General features: G+C 42.6%; 2 protein-coding genes across 2 annotated transcripts in view; one reads left to right on the top strand and one right to left on the bottom strand.

The window, feature by feature from the left end:
- The first annotated feature begins 14611 nt into the window (after positions 1-14611).
- The window catches only part of Daw1 (dynein assembly factor with WD repeats 1), a 41386-nt gene continuing 28802 nt past the window's right edge, over positions 14612-27195 (top strand). The window contains exon 1 of the mRNA XM_050154165.1: positions 14612-14725. Within this exon, the coding sequence (XP_050010122.1) occupies positions 14686-14725 (40 nt within the window). The 5' untranslated portion in view covers positions 14612-14685. The remainder of the gene's footprint in view (positions 14726-27195) is intronic.
- LOC126508759 (60S ribosomal protein L31-like) lies at positions 22004-22420 on the bottom strand. Its single transcript, XM_050154170.1, has one exon. It carries the CDS (start codon positions 22379-22381, stop codon positions 22004-22006), a length of 378 nt encoding a protein of 125 aa, XP_050010127.1. The 5' UTR covers positions 22382-22420.

Consider the following 27195-nt stretch of genomic DNA (forward strand, 5'->3'; position numbering starts at 1 on the left):
TGCTTGCTTGAGGCTGCTCCTGCTGAGGCCCCTGGCTTGCGCCTGGCCCTACAGAGGTCTCTAGCTCAGGCCTGCTCCCTCAGCAGTGATTCCCTTGTACCTGATCCTTTGGAGGTAGCTGCCTCGGGCCTCTGTTTTCCATTTTCTGTTTCCCTTTCTCTAACTATCTTTCTAATTTGTCATCTTTTTTGTTTGTTCACTTTTGGTCTTTCACCCCTTATTCTCCATTTATCTCATTGCCATTACCCATTAATATATGGATAGCATTAACACATTTGTTGAACAAAATCTATTGGGTAGATAAAAAACATTTCTAAGATCATCATTTCCATATTCTTGGTTGCAGAGAAAATATAAATTTAGTAAGTCTGAAAATGCATTAAGTGTCACACATGACTTTCTTTTGGACTCCTGACTGACATATTTCAATAAAAGAAAGAATAAGTTCTTTGTCTCTTCCAAATCAATTCTCAAAGGAAGAACATTCTACCTCCACCCTGGGCATGCTAAGTACTCAGATGTTTATAATAGAATCTGGATCACTTGGTGCATGTTTCGTGACTGGATAATCAACAGCCCTCTTGTTCTGCCCAGGGTGCTCAGGTGTGAGAGAGACCTTTCTGAAGCAACAGTCTTGGCAGTATGGTTCCCTTCAATTCATTGTTTCAAAAGAGGTACTTTCCATGGGTAAACAAATTATTTGATTTCTTTTCCCTGTCTAGAAGTTAAAATCCTGGGTTAGTTTTAAGAGCAAGCATTCAAATGGTTTATTCAAGGACTGGAGGGTGTGTAACGGCAGCTTTCAGGAACTTTAACATGTGGAAAGTACTGAAAGGGGTCACTGTGGGAAATTTTGGTGTATTAAATAGCACTTCCTGCTCCCAGTGGGAAAGATAGAAAGACGGTAGCTGATATGGGGGTGTACAGGATGTATTTCTGTCCCATATCCCAGAAAGTCATGAGCTAGTTCAGTTTTACTGTGATGTTGAGAGGCTTTGTCTAGGTAACTTCACATCTAGAAAAGAAATCAGACTCCAGCTGGACTAAGATTTTCCCTGGCTTCATGCCAGGGAGATAATATCGCAAATTCTCTCATCTTTCCTGTAACACAACACGATTTCTACTCTAGTTACTGCTACACAAGGCATGACCAGCTGTCACATAGGCAAATTCATCTGTCCGTTGTTAAGTGGACGGGTCCTCTGTGCTTTGTGCCCGACACTATGCCAGGTGGGTTACGTGTTGTTTTCTTTAACTCTTCCAGGCATAGGTCTTCACTTATTTTCTCATACAAGATAGTAAAGCTTGGAGCTCTTCTATAACGTTCATGAGTAGCTCACATTGTTATAGAACTCAGTAACCAAAGAAGTGTTCAAATTTCCTTTTTTTTTCTGACCTTTTTCTTACCTTTCTGGAAATTCAGTTTAAAAAAAAAAATAGCCCAAATCTAGGCTTGAACAGTCTGCCTTTTCTTTTACAGCTCACAGGCAGCTTGTGTGGTCTGGTCCCAGTGGAAACCTGAGCAAGGGTAACAAGGGAATCTAGTCTGGATTTTTGGTTTTAGCTTTCAGTAAAGGCCAGAGACAGAGTGGTTGATAGGGACTTCACAGAGCCGATGGCTATGTCTTGCTTTCCACCACACCATCAGTTACTAGACATCCAGATTCACTCTTCTCCCCACTGTAGATTTCAAACCACAGCATAAGGAGTGAAAAACCCTCTCACGATTGTGATGAAACCACCTCTCATGAAACACGCAATGTTTTTCCCAATCAGAGACCCCAATTGTGATCAGAGGCAGTTCTAGTCTCTGGGCATCATACTTTCTTCTTATCACGGTTTTCACTTTAGCTTGTGGATAACATCATGAAATCACGTGCCATCAACAACTCCCCATGTAAGAGAGGGTAAAAAGATGGAAGGAATAAATTGACGTACAAGGAAATACATTAACTATAACAATGAACAATGTTCCCTTGCAACTGATCATACGGTTTAACTAGTATGTATTCTTTGGATGTTTCTCATTCCACTGCCAATTCTACATCAGCTCTCTGTCTACCGGGTTAGGGTCTATAGTCATGAGGCGATTCAAATCTTAGTTAGTGGAGGGTATGAAGCTTAGCGAGAACTTTGCTGCACTAATACCACATGGCTTTGTTTTAAGAGGAGCGGCGGGGCTGCGTCCTGCCACCGGGCTAGCTTTACACCCGAAATAATTACATGGAAACTGTATTCTTTTGAACACTGCATGTCCCATTAGTTCCAGCCTCTTATTGGCTAGCTCTTACATATTGATCTAACCCATTTCTAATATTCTGTGTGGCACCATGAGCTGGCTTACCAGGAAAGATCTTAACCTGCATCTGTCTGGAGTGGGAGAATCATGGCCACTCCTGACTTGGCTTTCTTTCTACCAGCATTCTGTTCTGTCTACTCCGCCTACCTAATTTTCTGTCCTATCAGAGGCCAAGCAGTTTCTTTATTATTTAACCAATGAAACAACAGATAGAAAGATGACCCTCCTCCATCATGGCTTCCATTAGGCTTTTACTACTTGGCACAAAAATGCTATCCCTTAGAAAACTAAGTTTGAAAAATAGTCTCTCATATGAACAGGAACCTCATTTCCTTTGATATTCTAATCTTTCCACTCACTGTGGTAACCCCCTTTTTTGTTCTACTTATCCAGGGACATAAGCAACCTGGAATGGCCAAAGGGACATGTCTAGCTATGAGAAAATATTTATAAAGTTTGAATAATTTTGTCTTTGGGAATCTCAAATTTCTGAGGACAGGGAATGATGGTTGAAAAGATAATAATAAAACACCTTTCAGTGACTTGCTCGATGGAATTTTTAGAGATGCCCAAATCATTTTTGTTCTTTGGATCTATGTGTTCTATCTATAAAGATTTTGCACCCAATAAAGTTTGTAGTTAGAGAAAATAATGATACCAGGGCAACAGAATGTTCTTTCCTTCCAAGTCTGTAACTATGTACTCTATAAGTCTGTCCCATCCAAGTAATGTAGTCTCTTGACAAGAACAGGGAGCTCTCAGAGTGCCTTTATTCTTGGGCCTGGGCATTAAGGTCATATCGAGGAGCAATACTGCCTGGACACTGGGACTGTGGATAAAGCAGCCTTAAGTAACAGAAGGAATGCTCTTATCCTACTTTATTCTTCCATGAAGCACAGCCTTTTCCTTCCTCAATGGGAAAGCATTTCCTTTACATGGAATCAGTCCAGCCTCTCAGGATGCGATACACAGCTGGGACTTCAGCTTGGTGTCTGTTAAAGGGACCTGAACACTGAGCAAGCAATCTGTACCTCAGCTCAGTGACAGCTGGTCAGCCTTGCTGAGAGGGACTTCTCTTTAGCCATGGCTTCCTCCATCTCTTCCTGAAGAGCCGACTTATCCATGGTTGTCCCAAATTCAAAATAGAGTCGATAGGGAAGAGATTGTCAGGTTCCAGCACCATGGGTCTCTTTTTCTATTGATTCTTGATAATATTCATAGATCTTAGGCTATAGCTCAGTGGTATAATGTTTATTTGGGGGTATATGAGGTTATGAGGCCCACTCTGAATAAATAGACTGGAAAGACACTCCTCCACACACAAAAAAATTCTCATGGGACAGAGCCCTTCTGGCTGAGATTGTAACTTTATAACCATCTACTCACCACTTGTGGGGATGTATTTAAAACATATTTGATTATATTTCCTATTGCAACCAATTGACCTCCCCATTGGGGGGGGGAAGTTGTACGTGGAAGAAAGGCTGTTAGTGTCTCCAGATGGGTGTAACAGAGGTTTAAATTTAACTGTGTTCACTCAGTGACTTGAGCGTCAGGGTTGTCTTTGATCAGATTGTCAGATGCTGCTTACATCTAGGTTGCCAAGGGCAGAGGATTAGTTTCTACCAGGTCTCTGTAATAATCCAAGAACTATTTTCAAAAGAAGAACTACTCAAAGTGCAGGAGATGGTCCACTTTCAACCATAGTTCTGAGCTGCAGTTCTTCTCTGAAGGCTTGCTAGGGGTTCTAGACATGCTCTCCGAAGTAGGAGACCTTTTAACTCACAAGCATAAGTGACAGAATGGTCACTGGCCTTTCTTCCTGGAACAGAATCAAGTTCTTATACTTACCTCTCTTCATGCAAATTGATTTAGAAGTTTACTCAGTAGACAACACGCAACATTTTTACTTTGTTGATGTTGGCTTCCTGATAAGATGGGGTGCACTCTGCATCTTAGTTTTCCATGTTTCTTTGCGGACAAGCCCAAGAACATTGGTCTTCTAGAAATGACAGTGAAGTGGCAGGCCCTTGTGGAGCCTATTTATGAACCATTGACGTTCTTAGGTCATCATCAGATACCTTGTTACTTTGTGGTCATATCATCTTATCAGCGTGATGACATCATAGACAAGCAGCATGGCTGCTGAGATGACCTGAGTCCCTGCATGTGAGATCTTTCTGCATCTCTTTCTGTACTGGTCACTGACCCCATGCACCCGACAACTGATCCTAACTCTGCTGTTTGAGATATGGTTTGCATCTACTCATGTCTCTTACCAGTGAGTGACTTGGCAGAGCTCCATGGTGGTTTAAACCAAAGTGCATAAAACAGGGAGATACGAGTTTTCAAAACTATTGAACAGCCAGAGGAGCAGAATTTGAAAAGAAATTGCAGGTGATTCTACCAAAACTAGCAACAGTCAGGTTTGTCCCCAGCTCTGCTATGAGCAGGAACAGGAAGGCAGGACTTCAGGAAGTAGCTGATGGCTATGGGACTGCGGGATTGGTGGCATTCTGATAGCCTATGCTTTGATTTTTCCCATCTGTGAAGTCAGTAGTTTAGACGCAGAGGGCTCCATAAAACCACTGTAGAAACCACAAAACTTCAGTAACAGAGTGACTGAACTTAATTGATATGGTATGTCCTTCTGTATATGTGTTGCTTTTATTGAATAATAAATAAAATTGTTTCAGCCAATGACTTAGAGTAAAGCCAGGCAAGAAATCCGAACAGAGATATTGAGAGAGAGTAGGCAGAGCCAGAGAGACGCTGTGTAGCTGCCGAAGAAGAAGGACCGGGAAACTTTCCTGTAAGCCACAGCCTCATGGCAATACATAGATTAATAGAAATGGGTTAATTCAAGATGTAAGAGCTAGCTAGAGATATGCCTGAGTCATTGGTTGAACAGTGTCATAATTAATATAGTTTCTGTGTGATTGATTATTCGGGACTGAGCAGCCAGGAAATGAACAAGCAGTCTCTGCCTATAAAATGGAGCCCAACGTTGGAACACACGACCCTGAGACTAAGAGTCTCATTCTCTACCTACTAATCCAGTATAGAATGTGCCTCCTTCTAGTGCTTTCCTTTTCAGAGGACATAGGTGTCACTTCCTGCTGGGGGTCAAGTCATATATCCCACCCAGGCTGTGAGGATGCATGCGCTCTGCACCAGGCACTAGGCCATCTATGGTGGGAATGAAATAGGCCCCAGTGAGCCAACCCACAGAATGACTGTGTAAGTGTCATAGAAATGGAAGGTCTTGCAGGGTGATTAAATATGCAACAACAGAGACAGAGGAGTCCAGGAAGATGCTGAAGAGAGCTGGTGGGACATGTTATGAGTGTAGAGTTAGAGACAGAGACTAAATCTGAGAGGAAGGGAGATGAGAAAGAAGCCAAAATGTGTTAGAAAGAAACGGGACACAAGTGGAATCGGGGAAAGAGAGACAACACAGAAAACATTTGGAATCCTGGTTTTGACAGAGTCGAAGGCTGTGCTCAGCCTAACTCCCACAGCTAATCAGGACTAATACTATTCTATACGACTGCACAGTCCTAAACCGTGACAGCTGCAGCAGCAACGAGCACAGAGCCAGGTCCTAAAATGTCATCACTCTTTGTAAGTATTCCCATGGGAAACAAATGGAGGCTGATTTTCCCCTTTCCTCATTGAAAATGCTGCTTCTGAGTCACCGTGCCTTTGGTCCAGTTCCTGTACATCATTGAGATCCTGGCTGAGATATTACTGTCTTGGATTTTGTCATAAATCAGTGTAAGTACTACAGGAATCATGTGGCGTTGTTATCTCTTTGAAATAGAGATTGTTGTCCCATTGTATAGGTGAAAACCTGGGGTCCTTAAAAATTCATTTTAAAAAATGACATTTGCATCTTCCTGTATTTATAACTTTTAAGTAGTTCCTTAATTTTGCCAACTTTCCTGCTTGGCTTTTAGTTTATTTTTTTTAATTTAAAAAATGAAAAATCTTTTTGCTTCTAATTTTCTTTCTTTTTTATTGATTTTTAGTGAGTTCTACATTTTTCTCCGCTCCCCTCCCCTTCAACCATCTCCCAAGGTTTTTTTGGTTTCTTGAGACAGGATTTCTCTGTAATTTTGGAGCCTGTCCTGGAACTAGCTCTTGCAGACCAGGCTGGCCTTGAACTCACAGACATCTGCCTGCCTCTGCCTCCAACTGCTGGGATTAAAGGCATGGACTACCACTGCCTACCTCAATAACTTTGTATTGTTAGAATATTTGTCTTTTGTGGGGATACTTAAACCATGACTTTTTTTTATATCTGTATTAATGCAACTATCACCATTTAATCATATTTTCAAGAATATAGTGATAATTTTTGTCTTGCCAAACATATTAAAATATGGCTAAGAACACAATAGTAATAGTTAAGGAAAGTTAAATACAGTAGAAAATGACAGTTAAAACTAGTTCACAAATTTAAAAACTCTTTTAAATATACTTTAATTTTAATTGACACCTAACTATTGTAGATTTTTGTGGACTACAGTGACATTTCAATCTTATATGCAGCATGGCTTATTTAAGTTGAAATTTTTAAAAATGGACAGGGATACCTTCAGAGTACATTAACTATAGTAAATAAATTCATAGTTTTTAAAATATATTCTTTTCTCACACAAGATATCCTGACCACAGTTTCCCCTTTCTCCACTCCCATTCCCCTCGTCCATCTCTCGGCTCTCCCAGATCCACTCCACCTTCGTTTCCCTTCAGAAAAGAGCAGGCTGCCCAGGGCTATCAAACAAACACGGCATAATAAGATGCCAAAGACTAGGTACAAACTCTCGTATCAGGGCGGAGCAAGGCACCCCAATAGGAGGAAAATGGTTCCAAGATCAGGTGAAGCAGTCAGAGACACCCCACTCCTACTGTTAGGAGTGCCACAAAAATACCAAGCTAAACAACTACAACATAAACGCAGGAAAGGGAAGAAGTGTCACATTTTTATACTGCTTTGTTATATCCACGGAGTTACCTTTAAAGATAGGATTCATGAAGTTAAAAGGAATGGGTTTGCTCCACTAAGTACCTAATGTTACCCTTAGGTCTGACCTACCCAAAGATTTCCTAAGGAAAGCAGCAGCATACAAATCGAACCATGTACGCTGCTGCCCCCTACTGTCATGAAACTATTTATCACATGCAGAACTTTCCCGGGATAGAAAGATTCCCTCAATAATTTATTTTGAATGGACTTTAGATGTACTCTGCATGCCAACACATAAATGAGAGTTAAAGAAGTCGGCTGTAGGGGGGATGGCTGAAGTAAGACTTTCTAGAATAGGGGCTGGAGAGTTGGCTCTGTGGTTAAGAGCACTTCCAAAGGTCATGAGTTCAATTCCCAGCAACCACATGGTGGCTCACAACCATCTGTAATGAGATTTGGCGCCCTCTTCTAGTGTGTGGGCATACATGGAAGCTGAATGTTGTATACACAATAAGTAGATAAATAAATAAATAAATCTTAAAAAAAAGACTTTCTAGAATAATGTTCTAAATGTCTAGAACTTTGGTACAGTGTGCTTCTTGTACGTCATCGACTCTTACAGTCCCACGAAGTTGGAAGGATTATTATGGTCACTTTAAGTAAATGTGTTAACACACGACAGAATTGAAACTCAAATACCGAATTCCTCCGATTCGTAATTGTGCTGTCTGACGTGACGTGCGTGCTGCATCCCAAAGGAGGATGCTTCCTAATAGCAGAGGTCTGGCTCTCGGCAGTTCTAGCCCAGTCACAGGCCACAGCATTTCCCACGCTTGCCCTTTCCTGAAAACCAGCTTGAAAGAATGCACAGGTGCGTTTCTCATTTACAAGGAAGTGGTATCCTAACGAACCCATTTACACTGAGGATGCACCCACCGAGCCCTGCAGCTTAACAATATAGTGTCCTGTTGAGTTCTGGTGCTTGCTCTGTGCGGTTCATTGATTCCAGCAGAGAAAGCCTTCAATATTAAAATGCAAGTCTATGATTTCTACTTAGTATGTATTGCTTCTGCACCATCGCAAAGCCAAACAATTGAAAAATTCTAAGTCGATCTATCCTAAGTGAGAGACCACTGCACACTAGAGTGGTGTGGTATATGGCCCAAATAAGGCAATATGCAGGGGCCTCATTGCTAGCAGTGTTCGCCTAAGAAGAACTCCTAAGGACCAGTACCTCAGCTCCCTGCTAGACATATGTGCCTGGGAGCTCCGATTAGCTTAGAGAACCCTGCCAGGGAGGATGGACAGGGTAACAGTGGGCAGCTGCCCTTGCTGAGCTCTGATCTCCCTGCTCTGCAGATCTCCCTTTTGGTCTCACCCTGGAGGCCCTGGAAATGTGAAGGCTTACCCTTACCACAAGGGGGCGCACCATTCACAACCATAGCAAAGGCCCTTTCCCCCAACAAGACAAAGGGCACCCAAGAACTGGTTCCTATCCTCTTCCAATCATACCATCGCCAATAGCCCAGTAGCGTGCTTAGATGCTGATCAATTATCCGGCTGTGGCAGAGGAAGGGAGGAAGACACCTTGTCCCAGTTACATGTAGGAGGGCAAGACTACAGAACTTGAATGAAATTTTGGGATTCCAGATGGGGAAAGAAAGAATAACATGTAAAGTCTCTAAGGTGATAGTAGACTTCCAATAGTCCCACAAAGAAATTGCCATGGCTGGCCAACATGGGCAAAAATTGAACAGAAGTGGCAACCTGCCACAGGCTCAAGTTGGATTTTTTTCTATTGAGATGGAAACCTGATGAATTTGAAAGCCCACTGGACACCGGAGTGGAGTGTGAGATTGACTACACGTTGAGGAACTACATGAAGGATCACACAGTGAGGTTCCGGTCTACAGTGTGAATATTTGGCTGATGGAGTAGACAACAGAAAAAGTTGGTGGAGGGAGGCAAACCGTTTCATCTGGACCCTCTGTAAGTTCACCCAGTTAAATGAGGAGTTCCTCTAACCCTGGCAATGATGTGCGTGGATTTGCTAAGACTGTCACAGGGCCTGGTCACTCCACAGGGTAGAATAGAAAGAAGTGGAGGAATGCAGGCAAGCACCACGAGTGACTCCCGGTGCAACATGTGGTCAACCCTGCCCGTACATGGCCTGCAAAAAGATTTATGACCAGTAGTTCAGGTCCTATTTAGTGTTCCTTGATGTCCTGGTACGAAAGCCCTTGGCAACCTTCTGGGGCTGGATTTCTATGCTGAAGTTGGAACCTGGAGTATGTTTTTATAAATCTTTTGGATCTTCTAGTGCTCAAAAAACTTGAGTTCAAGGTAGGAGAACAATTAAGGCAAGAAAAGAAGGAAGTCATCATTGTGGCCAGATTTGTGATAAGTGTTCATTAGATGAGCTAGATGACAGAATTCAGTCCCATTAGCAGGAGATAGCAGGAATCATGGTGCGTGCATGTGTACACACACACACACACACACACACACACACACACACACACACATGGGGTAGGGGCAAACAAAAGAAAGCAATAATATTGGTTGGAAGAAAGAAAATAGAGAAATTTAAATGTAATCAAGCTTTCAGTATGAAGTGACTGAGGCATCATGGGTCATACCTGAAAGCATCCAGCTGTGATTATCTACTTGAGTGCTTGAGAAGGGCATGGCAGAGCAGGGATGTTGTGGAGTATGTGATGTACAAGCCACAAGGACAGTCCTCTGGGAATAAAACTGAACTGAGCATGTCAAGAAGATGACGCTAGTCTGGTAATGCTTTAAGCAGCTGGAGTAGGAGGAGGCTGATCAGGGGTCAGGAATGAGGAGGATAGAATCCCAGGACAGGAACCAGCAGGCTGTGGGATGTGGCTGCTGAGTGGAATGGAAGAAAGTCATTCAGAGTTGAGCAACCAAAGGTGAGCAGGGTCAAGGATCTGCCTTGTCGAGGTCAGGGTGAAAGGCCAGGCTCTGGAATTGTGAGTTTCTAACGAGCAACCAACATTCAGATTTTTTTCTTGATCTCTTATGAAACACGCCAATACATCGAGAACACAGAATCATAGGACTGCGAGGGAAATTTCATCTGGTTCTGTCTCTGAGCCAATTTGGCACCGAGTTCTCTAACTTGGCAGTGGGTCCCAGCACACCAGCTAGAACATTTCTGGTGCAGGAAATCCTCTGAGCTTCAGAGATGGCCCGAACTAGTCAGCTTACCATCATTGTAACAATAACCCGAGATAAAGCAAGCAACATTTTATTAGTTCTTTGAGAATTTTGATCATAGTTACTCATCTCTTCCAGCTCGTTCCCAGATCCACCCCCTCCCTATCCACTCAACTTTGTATCCTCTTTTTCTTTTCATCCACCATTTCCAGTTTGTCTGCCCATGTGTTATTCTTGGATGTGCAGACTTCCCCTGGAGCATGTTGACTTACTAAGGGCAGCACTCTTAAAGAAAACTGATTTTCCCTTTGCCAGAAGCTGTCTATTGCAAATGGTTCCTTGACTAGAATGGGGCTTCTCCTCTGCCCCCCTTATCCATGAGATTTGGTCTGGCTTGAGCTTGTACGGGGCTTGCACATGCTGTCACATACCTCTGAGTTCTGAAGTGTTCATTTCTACATTGTAAGCGGAAGGCACTATTTTCCTATATTTACCCATTGTTACTGGTTCTCAAAATCTCTCTGCCCCATCCTCTGCAATGATCCCATGAGCCCTGAGAGGAAGGGCTGTGATATAGGTGTCCCTTTTAGGGACATGTGTTCTGAAGTCCCTTATTTTCTTCACCTTGGACAATTTGGATTTTCTATGTTACTAACCATGCACTACAAATGGAAGCTTCTCTGGTGAGGGCAAAGAGATACATTAATATGTGGGTATAATTGTAAGTCATTAGGAGTCCATTTAAATCTATATCTACTTATCAGAAGAATAGGAGTAGATTATTCCATAGGGCCTATGCCATGTGGTGTAGTCACAGGGTCTGGGCCTGGTGATTGCTGAATCTAGGCCCTTGTTGCCTAGCCTGACATCTCTCTGTCTGCTTTTCTCTGCCTCCATCACTTCTAGGGGCTACCCTTTCCCCTACGTTTACCTTCCTTGTGTCCTTATCCCTCTCACAGTTGTGTTCACTGACCTTCGTCAATTACTGGGATATCTAGAGCAAAGTTATGTAAAGAATTCCAATTTCCTATCATATATCGTTTTTACCTCATTCATATTTGAGAATGTGAATATAAATTCCCTGTCTGCGGTGGTTTGAAGAAGAGAAACTCTATTGCCTATGGCATTTGAATGCTTGGTTCCTAGTTCGTGGTTCTGTTTGGCAAGGCTTTGGAGGAAGTATGGCACTGGGGGCTGGGTTTGAGAGTTTAAAGAATCCTGAAATTTCTTCTCTCTCTCTCTCTCTCTCTCTCTCTCTCTCTCTCTCTCTCTCTCTCCATGCTTGTGATTTAAAGTGTGAGCTGCTTGCTGCTCCAGCTACCATGCCTGCCTACTGCCACACTTTCCTCGCCATGACAGGATGAACTCCTTCTGGAATTATAAGCTTAAATTCTCTACCTTCTATAAGCTGCCTTGGTCACAGCAACAGAAACGTAAGCAACTAACACACTGACAATCAGAGAAAACTGCTATGAACATAGTGCACAAGGGATCCGATCCTGGAAAACAGGGCCCAGCTTGAATCACTCAGTTTTGACCACATTGGGAAAACTTATTAAAACCAGTGCTGTGGGTCTCATATTTCATAACTGTCATCAGAAAATATGTTTCAACTGGGGTTGTAGAGTCTCCGTGCTGACTTTCTTCTGCTTCAGCAAGTCTAGAGAGATATGAAATGAACCTGGAACAAACAGTTCTGAGGGATTCCATGATGATGTTGTTGCTTCCATTCCCTGGACCACATTGTGACACCCGAAGGCCCCAGTAACGTCACCTTGACTAGCTGGGTTGGTTTAGAGAAATTAAATTAAGGCCCCTACATGTGTAACTTTTGACTACTCAAGGTTGATCCTCACAAGATCCTCTCAGTTCAAGCTGCTGCGTTCGAGTGTTATTGACCAGATGGACTGAGCTCAGGGTGACAGTCTACTTGATTGTCTCTCTCATGGGTTTTAGGTTGTTAACAGCCCACTATATCCTTAGTAAGAGCCTCACCCTCAGGACTCAAGAAGTTCCCCAAACCCCATTTCTTATACCATTCCGTTTGTGTAGGAATTTGAACACATTAAATTTGGGGGGAATGGAAGGAGGGGCATGGAAGTGATTGTCGGTCCACTGCAGGAAAGCGACCCAGAATCAAATACTACATTTGTATAAGTACCTGTGAATATCAACTGGTCATCCAGTGAGGAACTGTGCAAAACCACTGAGGGCTCCATTCATGAAGGGCAGTAATGTAGCTCTGTGAGGAAGTTATGCTAAGCCTCACACTGTGATGGGATCCATCACCTGGGCAGTGTGTGCATTTCCTCCTCCTCCTCCTCCTCCTCTTCTTCTTCTTTTTCTTCTTCCTCCTCCTCCTCCTCCTCCTCCTCCTCCTTCTCCTCCTCTTCCTCCTCCTTTTTTTCTTTTGTGAATTGTTCACAACACTTGAATGGGAGGTGAAAGAACTCCACTCACAGACTGAGAGGATGGTGCTGTGGTTTCTGGCAATGAATAAGCAATGAGTCAACTTTAACTTCAAGCAATGCCAAAGCCAAGAGAGATTTTAGTCTACTCAACCCTCCCCTTGCTCATTTCTGGATCATCTTTCTGTTTGTATACAGTTCTATTGTTTTCTAGGAAAATGGCTTGGGTATTTGGCCAAGGTTCTGGGCTGTTAAATTAGGAACAGAGTGTCCTTCTGGGTCTAAGAGGCCCTTGAAGGAACTACTAGGCCCTTGGAAACTGAATGAAAGTCAGTGTACACACTTCTGAAAAATTGTTCTCACACAAAGACCAACACAAGGCCTCCTACCCTCCCGAGAGGTATTCACTCTTGGAAGACTGTGATTCAACCCTAAGGGTATGTTATAGTTTGGGTCTGAAGTGGTATTTTTTGAGGGCTCAGCCCCCAATATGCAGTGGTGTTCAGAGGTAATATGTTTTGGAGGTGACTGGTAACTCTAATTTTATCATTAGATTGGGCATTGATAGAGTCATAGCTTAATTGTCTATTGGGAATTAGTGGCATCTTAAGAAATTGGGGCTTACTTAGAAGAAGTACAGCATTTAGGGGCTCTCTTTATTAGTCTCTTCCCCTTCCCTGGCTTGCTTCCTGGCTACCATGAGGTGAGTAGCCTCCCCCAGCACATGCCATGATTTTCCAAGGTTAGACCCCAAAGTGACAAAGCCAACCATACACCCAAACCTCAAAAACGAAAATTCCAAACCAGCCCTTCAGCGTTTAGGTTGAGTTGTTTCAGGTGTTTTCTTAGGCAGAAAGCTGCCTAAGAGAGAATGAGTGAAACTTCCTCTTGGCTTGGGTCAAGTAATACATTTCAGGCAGGGCTTTCAGAACTGGGTTCTCTTTGGTGCACTGTAATAGCAAGTACACAATGTTAATGTGTCAGTACTGGTGACAGCAACTTTGATGACATGACTGAGACGCTGTCCACCAGCTTTTTTCACAATGAAGTTGCTTTTCCAAAAGCCATGTTTGCAAATGGCTGGTGCAGATGCAGTAACCTCCGTGAACACAGTCTACCACAGACTTGGGTTTAAGAAAGGGAAATTTTCATAGCGTCCTTCTCATCCCCTCCCCAGGCTTCAGGCTTGTAATGATTAGTAGATCTGTTGAGCAAAAAGAGACAGAGGGTCACATATGCGTCTCCTTGTCAACTGTGGGACACTTCCAGCCGAAGCTGCGTGACTCACTTCTGCCAGGTTACTTCTATGTATCAGCAAACAGCTTTCCAGTCTTCCGAGAAAGTGAGAACGTAAACTTGGTTGGTTTGTCTTTTTAAAATCTTCAAGAGTTGTTGAAAAACAGTAACAAAGAAAGGAAGGGAAAGCGTCGGTTTAGAGGCTTTGGCAGGCAATAGAATACTAATCCAATAATTCCTTTAAATTGCGTGATTTTATTTGCTTTTTATTGGAAACTGACGAACATTTTTTTTCCACAATAACAATTTTTTTCCTTTCACTTGAAAAGAAGCTAAAATTAAACGAGTCGATTCAGGAAAAAATTAAACAGTTAAAGGACATGGGACGGACTAGCGCCTCCCCTGGGAACACTGGTTGCTCTCTCCTCTGACAGCCGGCTGCCTGCTGAGCGCACCCAGCTCCGGACCTGCTGCAGCTGGGCTCGCCAAAGTCCACAAAGAAACACTTTGCGCATGCGCCTCAGCGACCCTCTGCTGTTTGTCCGTTTCCATGGCTACGAAGCCCATCTGCGTGGAAGCCTAAGAAAATGAAGCTCAAGAGCCTCTTGCTTCGGTATTACCCACCAGGTACGGAGTTCCCACCTGCGGGCTCTGGGTTCCCAGCCTGGGATAGTCTAGGACAAAAAAGGGGGCAGGAACCTGGCGAGGAACATCGCGCCCCCTTTGCTGTGTTGATTGGGACAGGAAGCCAGAGCTCTCCTGTCTGGGCCCCCTACCCTTTCACAAAATGACTGTTGTTCCCTCAAATCCTTTAAGTGACTCTTAGAGGAAGTCTTTAAACTTCTAAAAGTTTTCTAGTAACTCACAAGTCGGAGTTGGGTGGGGCTGGAAGAGAAATGAATGGTGACGTCCTGGGATAGTGTTTTCTGGAACTTTCTGTCATTTTAAACTCTTAATGACCAAGTCTAAGTGAAGGAAGCTTGAAAAAAAAAAAAAGCACAGCTAGCCAAATATATTCCCTTTGCCACACACTCCAGTCTGCTGCATTGAGAAACCACACTCTGAACCTGTAACTTACATTCTTTGTGCCCCTCGCCACAGGAGTTTAAAGAAGGTCAGAGTCTTTGATTCTGATGAAGTGATTATGAAATAAGCCCACATAATGCTGCTGTCTTAGAGTAGGATATACTTTTCTGGTGGTCATGCGGTGCAGGCTGGGGAAGGGGCATGATCACCATCAGAGAGTAAATGAAATACAACTTGGTGTGGACAAAATAGAAGGAAGCCAGGCGAAATGGCTCAGGCCTTTAATCCCAAGTCTTGGGAGGCAGAGACAGGTGTGTCACCATGAGTTCGAGGCCAGCCTGTTCTACAAAACAAATTCCAGAACAGCTAGGGTCCTTACACAGAGAAACCCTGACTCAAAAAAAGAAAAGAAAACAAAACAAAACACGTCCCTCCCCCCAAAGCAATGACAACAACAACAACAAAAATAGGAGGAAAACTCCCAAATTTTATCTAGGAACTCAATTAAAAATAAAAGGGTCAGGGAGAAGGCTCAGTGTGGGTCAAGATACTAAGCTGATGGTGTGAGTTCAGTCTAAGAGGTGGAAGGGGGACCTGCCTCCCCGAAGTTCTCTTGTGACCTCTGCATGTATACGGTGGAATATGTGCTCACCTGTAACATAAATAATAAGTGTAGCTGAAATAGCAAATAAAATGAAATATGTAAAAGAAAGCTCTCAAAACTTGATTCGGAACTCCTGCTCAACGCCACATTTGGGTAAAGAGCCTGCAGAAATTTCAGAGGCGAGTTAACTCACTGTGTAACAGTTTAACCAAGACAGTTTTATGGAAGTGGACTTGAAGAATTTCAAGACATAATGTAATAGTCTGTTCTGTCACCTGGGTGTCCTGTTCCTTTGAGAGACAAAGCCCCACCCACTCCCCCACTCCACCCCCCAGTCCCAGTGGGGGAGGATGGCAAGAGGGTTTTCCTAGGCAATGCAGCCAACATTTTAGTTCATAATTCTAACCAATATATCTAACAGACAAGGATATCAGTATTCCTCTTTGATGTCATCCCAGTTTTATTGTTTTTGCAGGTTGTTCCCTGCCAGCAGGTATCATTGTCCATCTCTCTCTTTTTTTCTTGCCCAGTGGTTCTTTTCTTTTCCACATGGCTTTCCTCCATTTTCCTTGCCTCCTCTTACTGCTCCTTTCTGCTCACTCTTTTCCATTTATCCACAAATTGTATCACCTCTACTTCCAAAATGTTGTGAATCTGTTAGCTCATCCCTCTTTGCGTTGCCCAGTGTTCTTGGCTCAGCATCCCTTCCCTCAACCAACCCAATTCAGGCATCTGCCATCCCTTGTTGGGCTGGCAGTGTCTTGTCAACTGGCTTCCTGCTTTTCACTCTCACCTCCTGTTTGCCGGTAGAACCTAAACCAATCGTCTCCAATAGTCTTCTCTCGTGCTCCTGTTAGGCTTAGAATCAAATACGCAGTCTGGAAGAATTGGCTCAGCCTCTTCTGTCAGCTTCTAGAACCTTACTCTCTGTCCTCTCTATACTTTAGAACTTTGAAGCAATCTTCCAAAACTTACAAGAAGGCCCAGTTGCTCACCATCCCCTCCCTGGATAAAGTTCCTCTAGACCTCACAAGAGCTAAGCTCTTTCCTTTACTTCCCTTCGGTTAATGTCACTGACCCAATAAGACCTTCCTTTTCTGTGTCAAAGGTACCTTTTATTAACTTCCTCTACATCATTTTTATTCTTGTTTTATTTCTCATCAAATGAGACTGCTGGTCGGTTGACACAAGCTAGAGGCATCTGGGAAGAGGGAACTTCAGTTGAATAACTGATTCCACCAGATTGGCCCAGAAGCAGTCTATGGAGCTTTTTCTAGTTAATTAGGGGTGGTGCCCTCCCTGGGCAGGTGATCCTGGGTTGTATAAGAAAGCAGGCTGAGCATCCGCCTGAATATTAACCTTCATCAGGCGATGAAAGGAGACAGAGACAGAGACCCACATTGGAGCCCCAGACTGAAATCTCAAGGTCCAAATCAGGAGCAGAAGGAGAGAGAGCACAAGCAAGGAACTCAGGACCGCGAGGGGGGCACCCACACACTGAGACAATGGGGATGTTCTATTGGGAACTCACCAAGGCCAGCTGGCCTGGGTCTGAAAAAGCCTGGGTTAAAACAGGTCTCACTGAACATAGCGGACAACGAGGACTACTGAGACCTCAAGAACAATGGCAATGGGTTTTTGAGCCTACTGCACGTATTGGCTTTGTGGGAGCCTAGGCAGTTTGGATGATCACCTTACAAGACCTGGATGGAGGAGGGTGGTCCTTGGACTTCCCACAGGGCAGAGAACCCTGATTGCTCTTTGGGCTGACAAGTGAGGGGGTCTTGATTGGGGGAGGGGGAGGGAAAGGGGAGGCGGCGGTGGGGAAGAGACAGAAATCTTTAATAAATTAAAAAAAAAAAAAAGAAAGCAGGCTGAGTAAGCCATGGGAAGCAAGCCAGTAGGCTGTGTTCCTTTATGGTTCTTGCCTCTGTTCCTGCCCTGACTTCCTTCATTGATAGACTGTAATGGGGATGTGTAAGTCAAATAAATTCTCTCCCCCTCTGGAGTTGCTTCTGGTCGTACTGGTCTGCGCAGCAGCAGGAGTCAAACTAGAACAGCATCTGATAAACGTTGGCCCCACTTGAGCCCTTCTCTGTGGAGCTCAGGTTATGGACGTGGGCTGTGATGCCTGTACAGTCAATTATAAGCACGTGAGGTATTTTCTGTGGGACAAGTTGATTGGCTATGTCAAGTTGTCAGTCAGTAGCTCTTAGTTCACACTTCTGGTGACTTTCCAGTTGCCAGCATGGTTGTCCCCTTCCTTTGGTGTAAGCCTATTTTGAGCCACATGTTCTCCAAACTCCCTCTTGTCTCTCTTTAGTTCATTTCTTGTTTTCACTGTTACCACACTCTGAAACCTGTCTTTTTCAGGATTCTACTGACCTCTGTGTATCTGAATCCACTGCTTATGTCACACTCCTGAGCAGACAGCAACAATGAACTCACATGGCTACTCCATCTGGCTTCTAAGACGAATTCTCTGCCATTCTTTGGTCTCACTGCTGCTCCTTTCTCTGTCCTGCTGGCTCCTCTGCCCTCCTAGTTTGGAATGCCCCAGACCTCTGACCTCAAACTTCTCTCATCTATCTGCACTCATTTGAGGGGCAAGTTCAACTATTCCCAAGGCTGAGGAAACTAACCTGAGTAGTCCAGAGCAACCTGTCTGACATCTTCACAGACACATCCAATGTACACCTCAGATGGGCTAAGTTTCCCGTGGTCTTTCCCATCTCAGCTGTAGCTTCAGGTCTATATTATCTCATGACAAAGATTGGTCTCACTCGTAATTCTCAGCTCATACCTTGTTCAATGAGTAATTCTGTCAGTTTCCTCTTTCTTTTTTCTTTTTGGTTTTTCAAGACAGGGTTTCTCTGTGTATCTCTGGCTATCCTGGAACTCACTCTGTAGACTAGGCCAGCCTCGAACTCACAGAGATCTGCCTGCCATTACCTCCCTGAGTGCTGGGATAAAAGGTGTGCGTCACCACTGCCCTGCTCCAGTTTACTCTTTCCTCTTCATCCATTCATCCACCAATCCATCAATATCTATCTATCTATCTATCTATCTATCTATCTATCTATCTATCTATCTATCTATCTATCTCCTTTCTGATACAACATTATGTTAATATTATACCAATATTACCAGACATCAGAAGCCTCATTCCACCATCACATCCATTTTCTCTATGACTATAACCTCTCCCTTGCCCCATGTCGACAGAACAACCCAATGGCTCGGCTGACGTGTCCATTTGAAGAAGTCCCTCTGCTTCCCAAGCTCCCCACACTTTAGTTCATTTTAAATCTCAAACCCAAAAGGCCATGCTGTCCAGCCTCCTGCAGGACCACACCCTTCTGCCTCTCTGACCCTGATATTTTCTCAGTCTGCCTTAGGCAGCAACACTCTTTTCCTTATGCTTTGGGCCAGCTGGGTGTGGTCCTACTTAGAGTCCACAAGGCTAATCCTACTTCTTCCTGGAATAGTTTTGCTGTGTTCATTTGCATAGCAGGTGTTCCCAGACTACTAGCACTTTCCTCAAAGGTGTATCAAATAGGTGGCTTCTCTTTCTAAAACTTCCATCCTCTCAAGGTAGTGCCAAGATTACTTTCCTGATTTCATTCCCCATCCCACCGTGGGGTTGTGTCAATCTGACTCACTGTCCCCTGACTAATTTTTCTTGCTTGACTTTCCTCACAAGATAAGAGTTCTATGAGGTACTTTGTGTGGTTGTTTATCACCTATTTTCCACAGGTCCATAGAGCTTGGTGAATATTTTAACATCCACTGACATGTGTTGAATAAGCGAGCTTGATGAGACAATGTGCAAGGATGATTCTGGAACTTCAGCTGAAACAAGAATAGATCAGAGAAACCCTATCTCTGCTTGATCCAACTCTGACAGCCAGTATTCTAACAGGAGTCTCATACTTCAGACAGGCTGCAGACTCTGGCTTGCACTCTTGACTTAATGATTATTTTTATAGTGAGGCCTTATTACTTACTACAATTAGATATTTGATTTCTAAATTCCAGTCCTCGGGGTGCTATTTTATATGCAAGTTTCCCAGACACTACTGAATAGCAAGTGGGTGTTTTACTAACATTATCATATGGGAAAAAATGCTTGACATGGAATGTTTCCTATACTCTATATCGGGTCTATATAGAAATAATTTTGTTTTCTCTTCTAAGGCTTTCATTTCAATCCTCCCACTTAAAGTCTGAAACATTCTTCTGTTTCATTTACTAAGTCAATCCTGTCCCTACCTAAATACCTGGTAACTAAATGCACATAGCAGGATGTGGCTGACCCTGCCTAGCTCATTCATTTCCTTTCTATGTTGGGTGCGTTCATAGTTTATTAACTGAAAGGTCTTGAATTTTTGAAGCATGGGTAGTGCTGACTGAGCTTTCCCACCAGGTCAGTTATGACAGCCTTTGTCACTTTTGTTGTTTTGGGTTTAGTTCCTTGCTCTTTGGTTAGGAAATAAATACACATCAATTAAGCTGGCTAAGATTCCAAGCACATCAAAAGTTTCTACTGTTCAGAGTAAAGAATACTAATACTTCTTGAGAGAGGTTACTTTCTGTAATGTTTTCACAATTAGGCCTATTGCATAGTAACTGATGGCCAATAGAAGGTGAGGAATATTGAGAGGCAGAAACACATCACGGGGGAGTGATGGATACTGTTAGCACCTTTGTCTATTGGTTTATATTTGCTGTAGCTCATGCCACAACCTTGGGATCCAGTTGTAGCCCGGTAGCTGTGGAAAGGATGAACACACTGCCTTGACATTTTGCCACAGAGATACAACCAAATGTGCATGTTTTAGATTTTGTACTTTACTTTCTAGACCTCACTGTACAGCAAATTCTTTCATGTTTCGTAGTCAACCTCAGGACCTTGAACATCAATGATTTTGATAGAAACAAGATAGGAAGCAAACAGGAAAAGAGCAGACCAGACTTTTGATTAAAGTTCATTTGCTAATTTAAAAATGCACTTTCTTAGGTTATTTTATTGTATAATGTGGGGTGTCAGCTTCTATTTTTTTCCAGTCTTTAAGACATAGATTGTCTTAGCACATATGCATCCCTATGGCAGTGTTCTCAACCTTCCAAATGCTGCAGGAGGACCTTCTACTACGCAGCACAGTGGGCTTGTACTTCAGCGGCTATTGGCTGAAGGAGTGGAAGGTACCCCCGCAGCACCTCCCCCTTTTGTCCCACAGCAGCTGTTACTTCATAACTGTAATTTTGCTACTGAAGCATGGTTAATAAAAATTCAGGGTCAGAAATTGGGGTTCAACCTGAAGATCTGAAAAGTAAAACAACCAGCCACTGGCTCTTACCTTGACCTCAATTTGAAATGGTGATCCTTCCTCCAGGAATCTCAGAAGGTGACTGTGTCTGAGAGCTGTCTCACCCCATCTTATATTCCTCTTTAGGGCTGTGATTAAAGACATGCACCACTGGGATTAAAGGCATGCAACGCCCGGTGTCTACTGGGTTAAAGGTGTGTGTTAACATAATCTAGTCTGTAAGGCTGATCAGTGGGACTGTTTTACTCTCATATCTTCAGGCAGTCTTTATTTATTAAATATATATTTGAAATGCCACTACATGCTACTGTTATGAATCATAATGTAGATATCTGCTATGCAGGATATCTGATATGCAACCCCTGTGTAAAGGTTGCTTGAAGCCCCAAAGTGTTGTGGCCTATTAGCATTCCTAGAAAACAGTTTTGAGTGCCTGCTTTCCTCAATAACACTACATAAGTCCATTTATCTATGATGTAAAATCCTGCAGTCACAGAAAAGGAAAGTCATTTTAATGATAGCACTGCCTCACATTTAGGTCAGCTTTATACAGTTTAAAATATGGAATCTTATTTATTTTTTTAAAAGATTTATTTATTATGTATACAACATTCTGCCTTCATGTATGCCCACATGCCAGAAGAGGGCGCCAGATCTCACTACAGATGGTTGTGAGCCACCATGTGGTTGCTGGGAATTGAACTCACGACCTCTGGAAGAGCAGTCAGTGCTCTTAACTACTGAGCCATCTCTCCAGCCCCTGGAATCTTATTTGGGTCAGTTAGTCTGGTGGGGCCCCCATTTCTTAAGAGTTTATATTCCATCAGTATTAACCCCTACCATCTCTCTTCTCCTTTCTCCTCTTATAAAAGTTTTATTATATATATATATATATATATATATATATTGAAGGCTGTTCTCCAACTTTATTTGCGATTCAGTAGGTTAGTTCTCATCCACATTGACTGTCTGTAGATTTTTGAATGTGGTAACAGGCACGTAAGTTACCAATGTGTAGAGTTTGTTTGGTGAGTCCTCATCCTCATTACATTTTCTGGACAAACGTACCCGGATATGATATGGAACATTCCTTATTCCTTTGGCCCAGACGGCTTTATTGAGCCTGGTATCAATCTGCACATCTGGAGTCCCCATCTCCTTCATGGCAAATTTCCGGATTTCTTTGAGTGCCCTAGGAGCACGTTTCTTAAAGCCCACGCCATGGATGCGCTTGTGAATGTTGATGGTGTATTCTCTGGTCACCACCTCATTGATGGCAGAACGGCCCTTCTTCTTCTCGCCACCCTTCTTTGCGGGAGCCATTCTGCCGGGCCCAAGCTGGAAAGGACGGGAGCGAGGGATTGTGGGCTTATTATAGTTTTAAAAATATTTAATTAGGCATAAATCTTATGGAAAAATTAAAGAAATTAAAGAAAAGAACTAAGATTGCCCATGTCCTCACACAGTTGTGTGAGCACAGCATGTTACTAGCACCCCCAATCTTCGGTACTCTATGAAAATCATATTGTTAATTTTCTCTTATCAGTGAGGCAGAGACTCTTTAATTTTGTATATGTACTCATCATTGCCTGCCCACACCCCAAGTTAGCCCCTCATGTCTTTTGTTCCGTTTTCTTTTCTAAAATCAGGGTTACAGTTCTTCACATTGAACTTCCGGAGTTGAAATGTTTTCACTGATCATAGTTTGTTTTTAATGTCATCAGCTCTTTACTGTGTAGGAGCTTAAAATTAGCTGCAGGAGGCTTTTGAAAACTTCATCCTTAGCCATTAAAAGGCTGATTGCAGACCCTGAACTATAAATATGTTCTAGTACTCAAACTACCTCATGTTTTATTGCAAATATTATCTCTAATCTGCTTGTATGTTTTTGTATGTGTGGAAGATACATTATTTTTTTTAAAACCAACTGATTTTATGCATCATTCCTTGCTAAATAGTTCATTGTTTGCCCATTAATTCCATATGCTCCCTTAACCTTGCTTTGAAATGTCAATGTGTGGATAATTCTATCGCAATGATTTATTTTGTATCAGAACTATACTTTATTGTCTTATGGTTTATTGGTGTGCATAGTAGAACAAACAATATTTCAAGTTCTAAATATGAAGATTTTATGGTATCAATTTTACACATTTATTTGACATCTTTACAGTATTGCCTTTTGTCTTCCAAAACTGTACCTCTCCTTTTGTCATATTTTTGGGGCTGTTGTTTAATAATTCAGATGTATCTTGTCTATAGCTCATTGATTTCCTATTCAGGCACCCAGAAGTTTGCTTTGCAGTTGTAAATGGGATCTTTCTATTAATTGCATCTTTCTTCATTTGTTAAAATATATACATATAATTTATCCAGTTCAACCTTAGATCTTTACATTGTTCCTTTAATGTCCCTCACACTATTATTTCTGGATCATAGTGTGTTTATCTAAGTTCTTAAAGGATTTAAAAAATGTGATGGGTTTAAATAAAAACTAAGGATGCAAAGGTGGGAGGGTAGGGAAGCAAGGCGTGCTTCTGGGAGGAGCTGGAGAATGGTGGGAATATGTCAAAGTATTTCGTATGAAATTCTCAAAGGACTAATAAAATGATAAAATGTAATATCCACATTTCACACATATTCATACTTCAATGTCATAAAGGCTGTCTGTTTTCACCTAAATAAAAAAGAATTTTCTTCAGAACCTTTTCTGTTTATAAGTTTATTTTACAAATATAGAGGCAAGTCTTACTCCAAATCTTTACTACAGCTTTCTCCTATGAAGACAAACTGTGTCAAGACAAACCATGGCAAATAGCCCATAAGTCCAGTCATCCTCCTGTGCTAGAGGTTCAGGGCAGTTTTAGCGGTCATTCAAAGTATTCTGAATGCTTTTTCTACTCTAAGGCAGTAAACTTTATTCCTTACCAGATACATGGGTGATATGCACAGTTTTGCCAAGTAAAGTGTTGCAAGACAGTATTGAGATGAATTCCTTCCCAGACTGTGACACCAGGAAGGGGCCTTAGAGGAGGAGCAGGGCTGGGAGAAGAGCCTTGATTGTTTAATGTGAGGGTAGGTCATCGGCGTGTCTGGAATTCAAGAAGCCTACATTAGGGAGCTATAATTAATGTTTATAATTATAATGAATAGTTAGCATATTGATAACAAAGCCGTGAGCACCAAAGCAAGATAGATAGATGGATAGATGGATAGATGCATAGATAGATGACAGAGAGATAAAGTGAGAAGAATACTTGGGTATAGATTCAGATTAAAAGGAATAAAGCCATTGGAGAAGAAAGACAGAGTGCATTCAGAAAAGCCCAAGGAAGATTTATTGGAGGTAGAAGGGAGTGTGAGCTGTGGAATTGGCTACCTCTGGGAGGTCATGGGTACAAAGGCAGGGAACGCCAATCTAAGTAAGCAGTCTGAGGACGCCTATCCAACCACATATCATGTTCATGTGTTCAGCGAGCACCATGGTGGTCCTTAGGAAAATATCTGTGGTTGTGGTTGTGTGAGTTATAGAATTAGTTGTCCCTTCCTGTACAACTGCTAACCCTTGCAGATCATTTTTGCTTGAGACTGACAGATTACTGACGCTCTTCAGATTTGGGGCATTTGCCAGACAATCAGTATTTCTTGCCAGTGATAAAATTTGGGCTTTCAAAGAAAACAAGAAGTTAAGAAAACCCATATCTACCACACTGCCATGACAGTTTGCCATCAGTGAGAGCTGTCTGATGAGATTGGAAGTGCCACTAACAGATGTGGTCACAGGAAGCTGTGTGAACAGCAGAAGCTATGCACAACTCAAAGGGAATTTTTTCCAGTTATGCCTGGAAAAATCTAGATTTTAATCTATCCAGGTATCACAGAACTCCCTGAAGTGATTGTAGTTTCACAGTATATGAAAAAAAAAACCCTTATAATTGTCAAGTTTTATTATCATACTAATGAAGAACCATCACCATTTGAAAAGGCAGTTTCATCTGTGTATGGTTATTTTTTCCTTGTATTTCGTCTGAAACAGAGTAAGAATGGCAAGAATTTGAACGCAGAAGTCGGAGTGAGAGTACAGCCGGCAGTTAGGCTGTTGAAGATCAGTGTAAAGTTACTGTGCCGTTGTCCTGACGCTTTTCTTTGGGGAACACACGGGCTATTTTTTAAATCGCATGTACTGTTAGGATAGCATGTTATGAATCTGTTATAAAACCACTTAACACATGCTTAAAAGTTTAACATGGACTTTAACATGGAAACCATTGCACAATGAAAGCATGTTTGCTGACCTAGACGTCTGAAAATTGTGAGATGCTCTTGTGGCGCACACTGGAGTTTGGAGGTGACTAGCATCCAGAAGAAGTACAATGAGGCAGGCAAAGCATGTGATTAGGACGTGATCAGTTCCTTGTCCTAGTCTAGTTTCTCTCTCTTGTGCGGGTTGAGTATATTTCATTCCTCAGTCTTTGCAGACACAGATTATACCTCTAGTCATTTTTAGGTTTGAGCCAATCTACAAAAGCATTGTCCTTGCTCGGCTTTTCATTTGTTTGTTTTTGCCTTTTTTTTTTCTTCTCAATTCAGGGTTTTTCTGTGTAGCTCTGAATATCCTGGAACTCACTCTGCAGAACAGGTTGGCCTCAAACTCACAGAGATCCATCTGCCTCAGCCTTACTGAGTGCCAGGGTTAAAGGTGCCACCACCACCTGGTACCCTTTTCGTTATTTAAAAAATTCTCAATTCATTCATTTTAATAAATTCTGTTTATTGCCAGAATTTTCATTCTTAATACATACTGCAAATGGCTTTGTGATTGTGTGCTGGAAGCAAAGACCTGTGTTTTGAGATCTGCATTTTGTTTACTGCCATCTTAAACTCACAAGTTAAGTCAAATATTCGCCACTATCCCCTCTGCAGGATAAATTCTGCAGGGCCTAGAAAATCAACCTGGTATCTTATCTCCTAGTGAGACCAGCTGGCCCAGGCTTTTATGAAAAAGCCTGGGATAAACCCGGTCTCGCTGAACATATCGGACAACGAGGACTACTGAGACCTCAAGAACAATGGAAATGGGTTTTTGAGCCTACTGCACGTACTGGCTTTGTGGGAGCCTAGGCAGTTTGGATGATCACCTTATGAGACCTGGATGGAGGTGGGTGGTCCTTGGACTTCCCACAGGGCAGGGAACCCTGATTGCTCTTTGGGCTGACGAAGGAGGGGGACTTGGTTGGAGGTGGGGAAGACAATTCCAGCAGACCCGACCGTTTCCTCTCCCCCTTGCCTGTTTGCTATATAACAGCTTCTGAGAAATGATAATGCACGGTTTGATCAGAAATCCTGTCTTGCCATCGTGTCTCGTGTCTCTTGCTCTTCCATTACTCTCCTCCAGGTTTATCAAGGACCCCCGTTCGTATCCCGTTGGCCTGGATAATTGTGGCATTATGAAAACACGTAGGATTCCCATTAATTCTTTTAAGATTTCATCCATGTATATAATGCATTTTGATGATATTCACTTTCGACTCCTCCCCCCCCCCGCACCCGCCACTCTTCAATATCATGCTGGTCCTATATTCCTGAGTGTGGGAGAAGTAAAGCTGACTTTCCACGGCCAGCCAATTCATCGACTCCCCACAACGCCTCAGCTAGTGATAGGGACACGTGAGCCTGTTTTCCCTCTCAGTGTTAGAATGCTGGCTGGTTCCACCTTGTCTCACTCCAGCAAACAAGCTGCTGTGACTCTGTTGAAACATTGATTATTGTTAAGGTTTGCTTTTTTTTTTAAATTATGTGTATATGTCTGTATATGAGTACATGCTTGTGAGTTCTAGGTGTCTATGGAGTCTTATTCCTCTGAAGCCGGAGTCATGGCTGATTTTTGGTGCTGGGAACAGAATTAGGGGCCTCTGCAAAAGCAGTACGCATGCATGGCAGCTGTTCCATCTTTCCAGCCCATGCTGAGACACCTTTTAGTTATACTTCCTTTAATGTGTATACCAGGTAATTAAAAGGTCTTATTCATCTCAGCATTGGTGTTGGTTATGGGTGATTCTTTTGAAAATGTATCCTGGATATTGGTGTTTGTTGACTGTCTCTTCCTGGTTTTAGCACCATGACATTATGATTAAAAT

This window comes from Alexandromys fortis, unplaced genomic scaffold (genome assembly GCF_014885135.2).
Source record: "Alexandromys fortis isolate MF-2015 unplaced genomic scaffold, M_Fortis_MF-2015_v1.1 scaffold_40, whole genome shotgun sequence".
Taxonomy (NCBI): domain Eukaryota; kingdom Metazoa; phylum Chordata; class Mammalia; order Rodentia; family Cricetidae; genus Alexandromys; species Alexandromys fortis.

Coding starts and splice junctions, on each gene's coding strand:
- LOC126508759 (XM_050154170.1), bottom strand. CDS start 22,381: ATGGCTCCCGCAAAGAAGGGTGGCGAGAAGAAGAAGGGCCGTTCTGCC.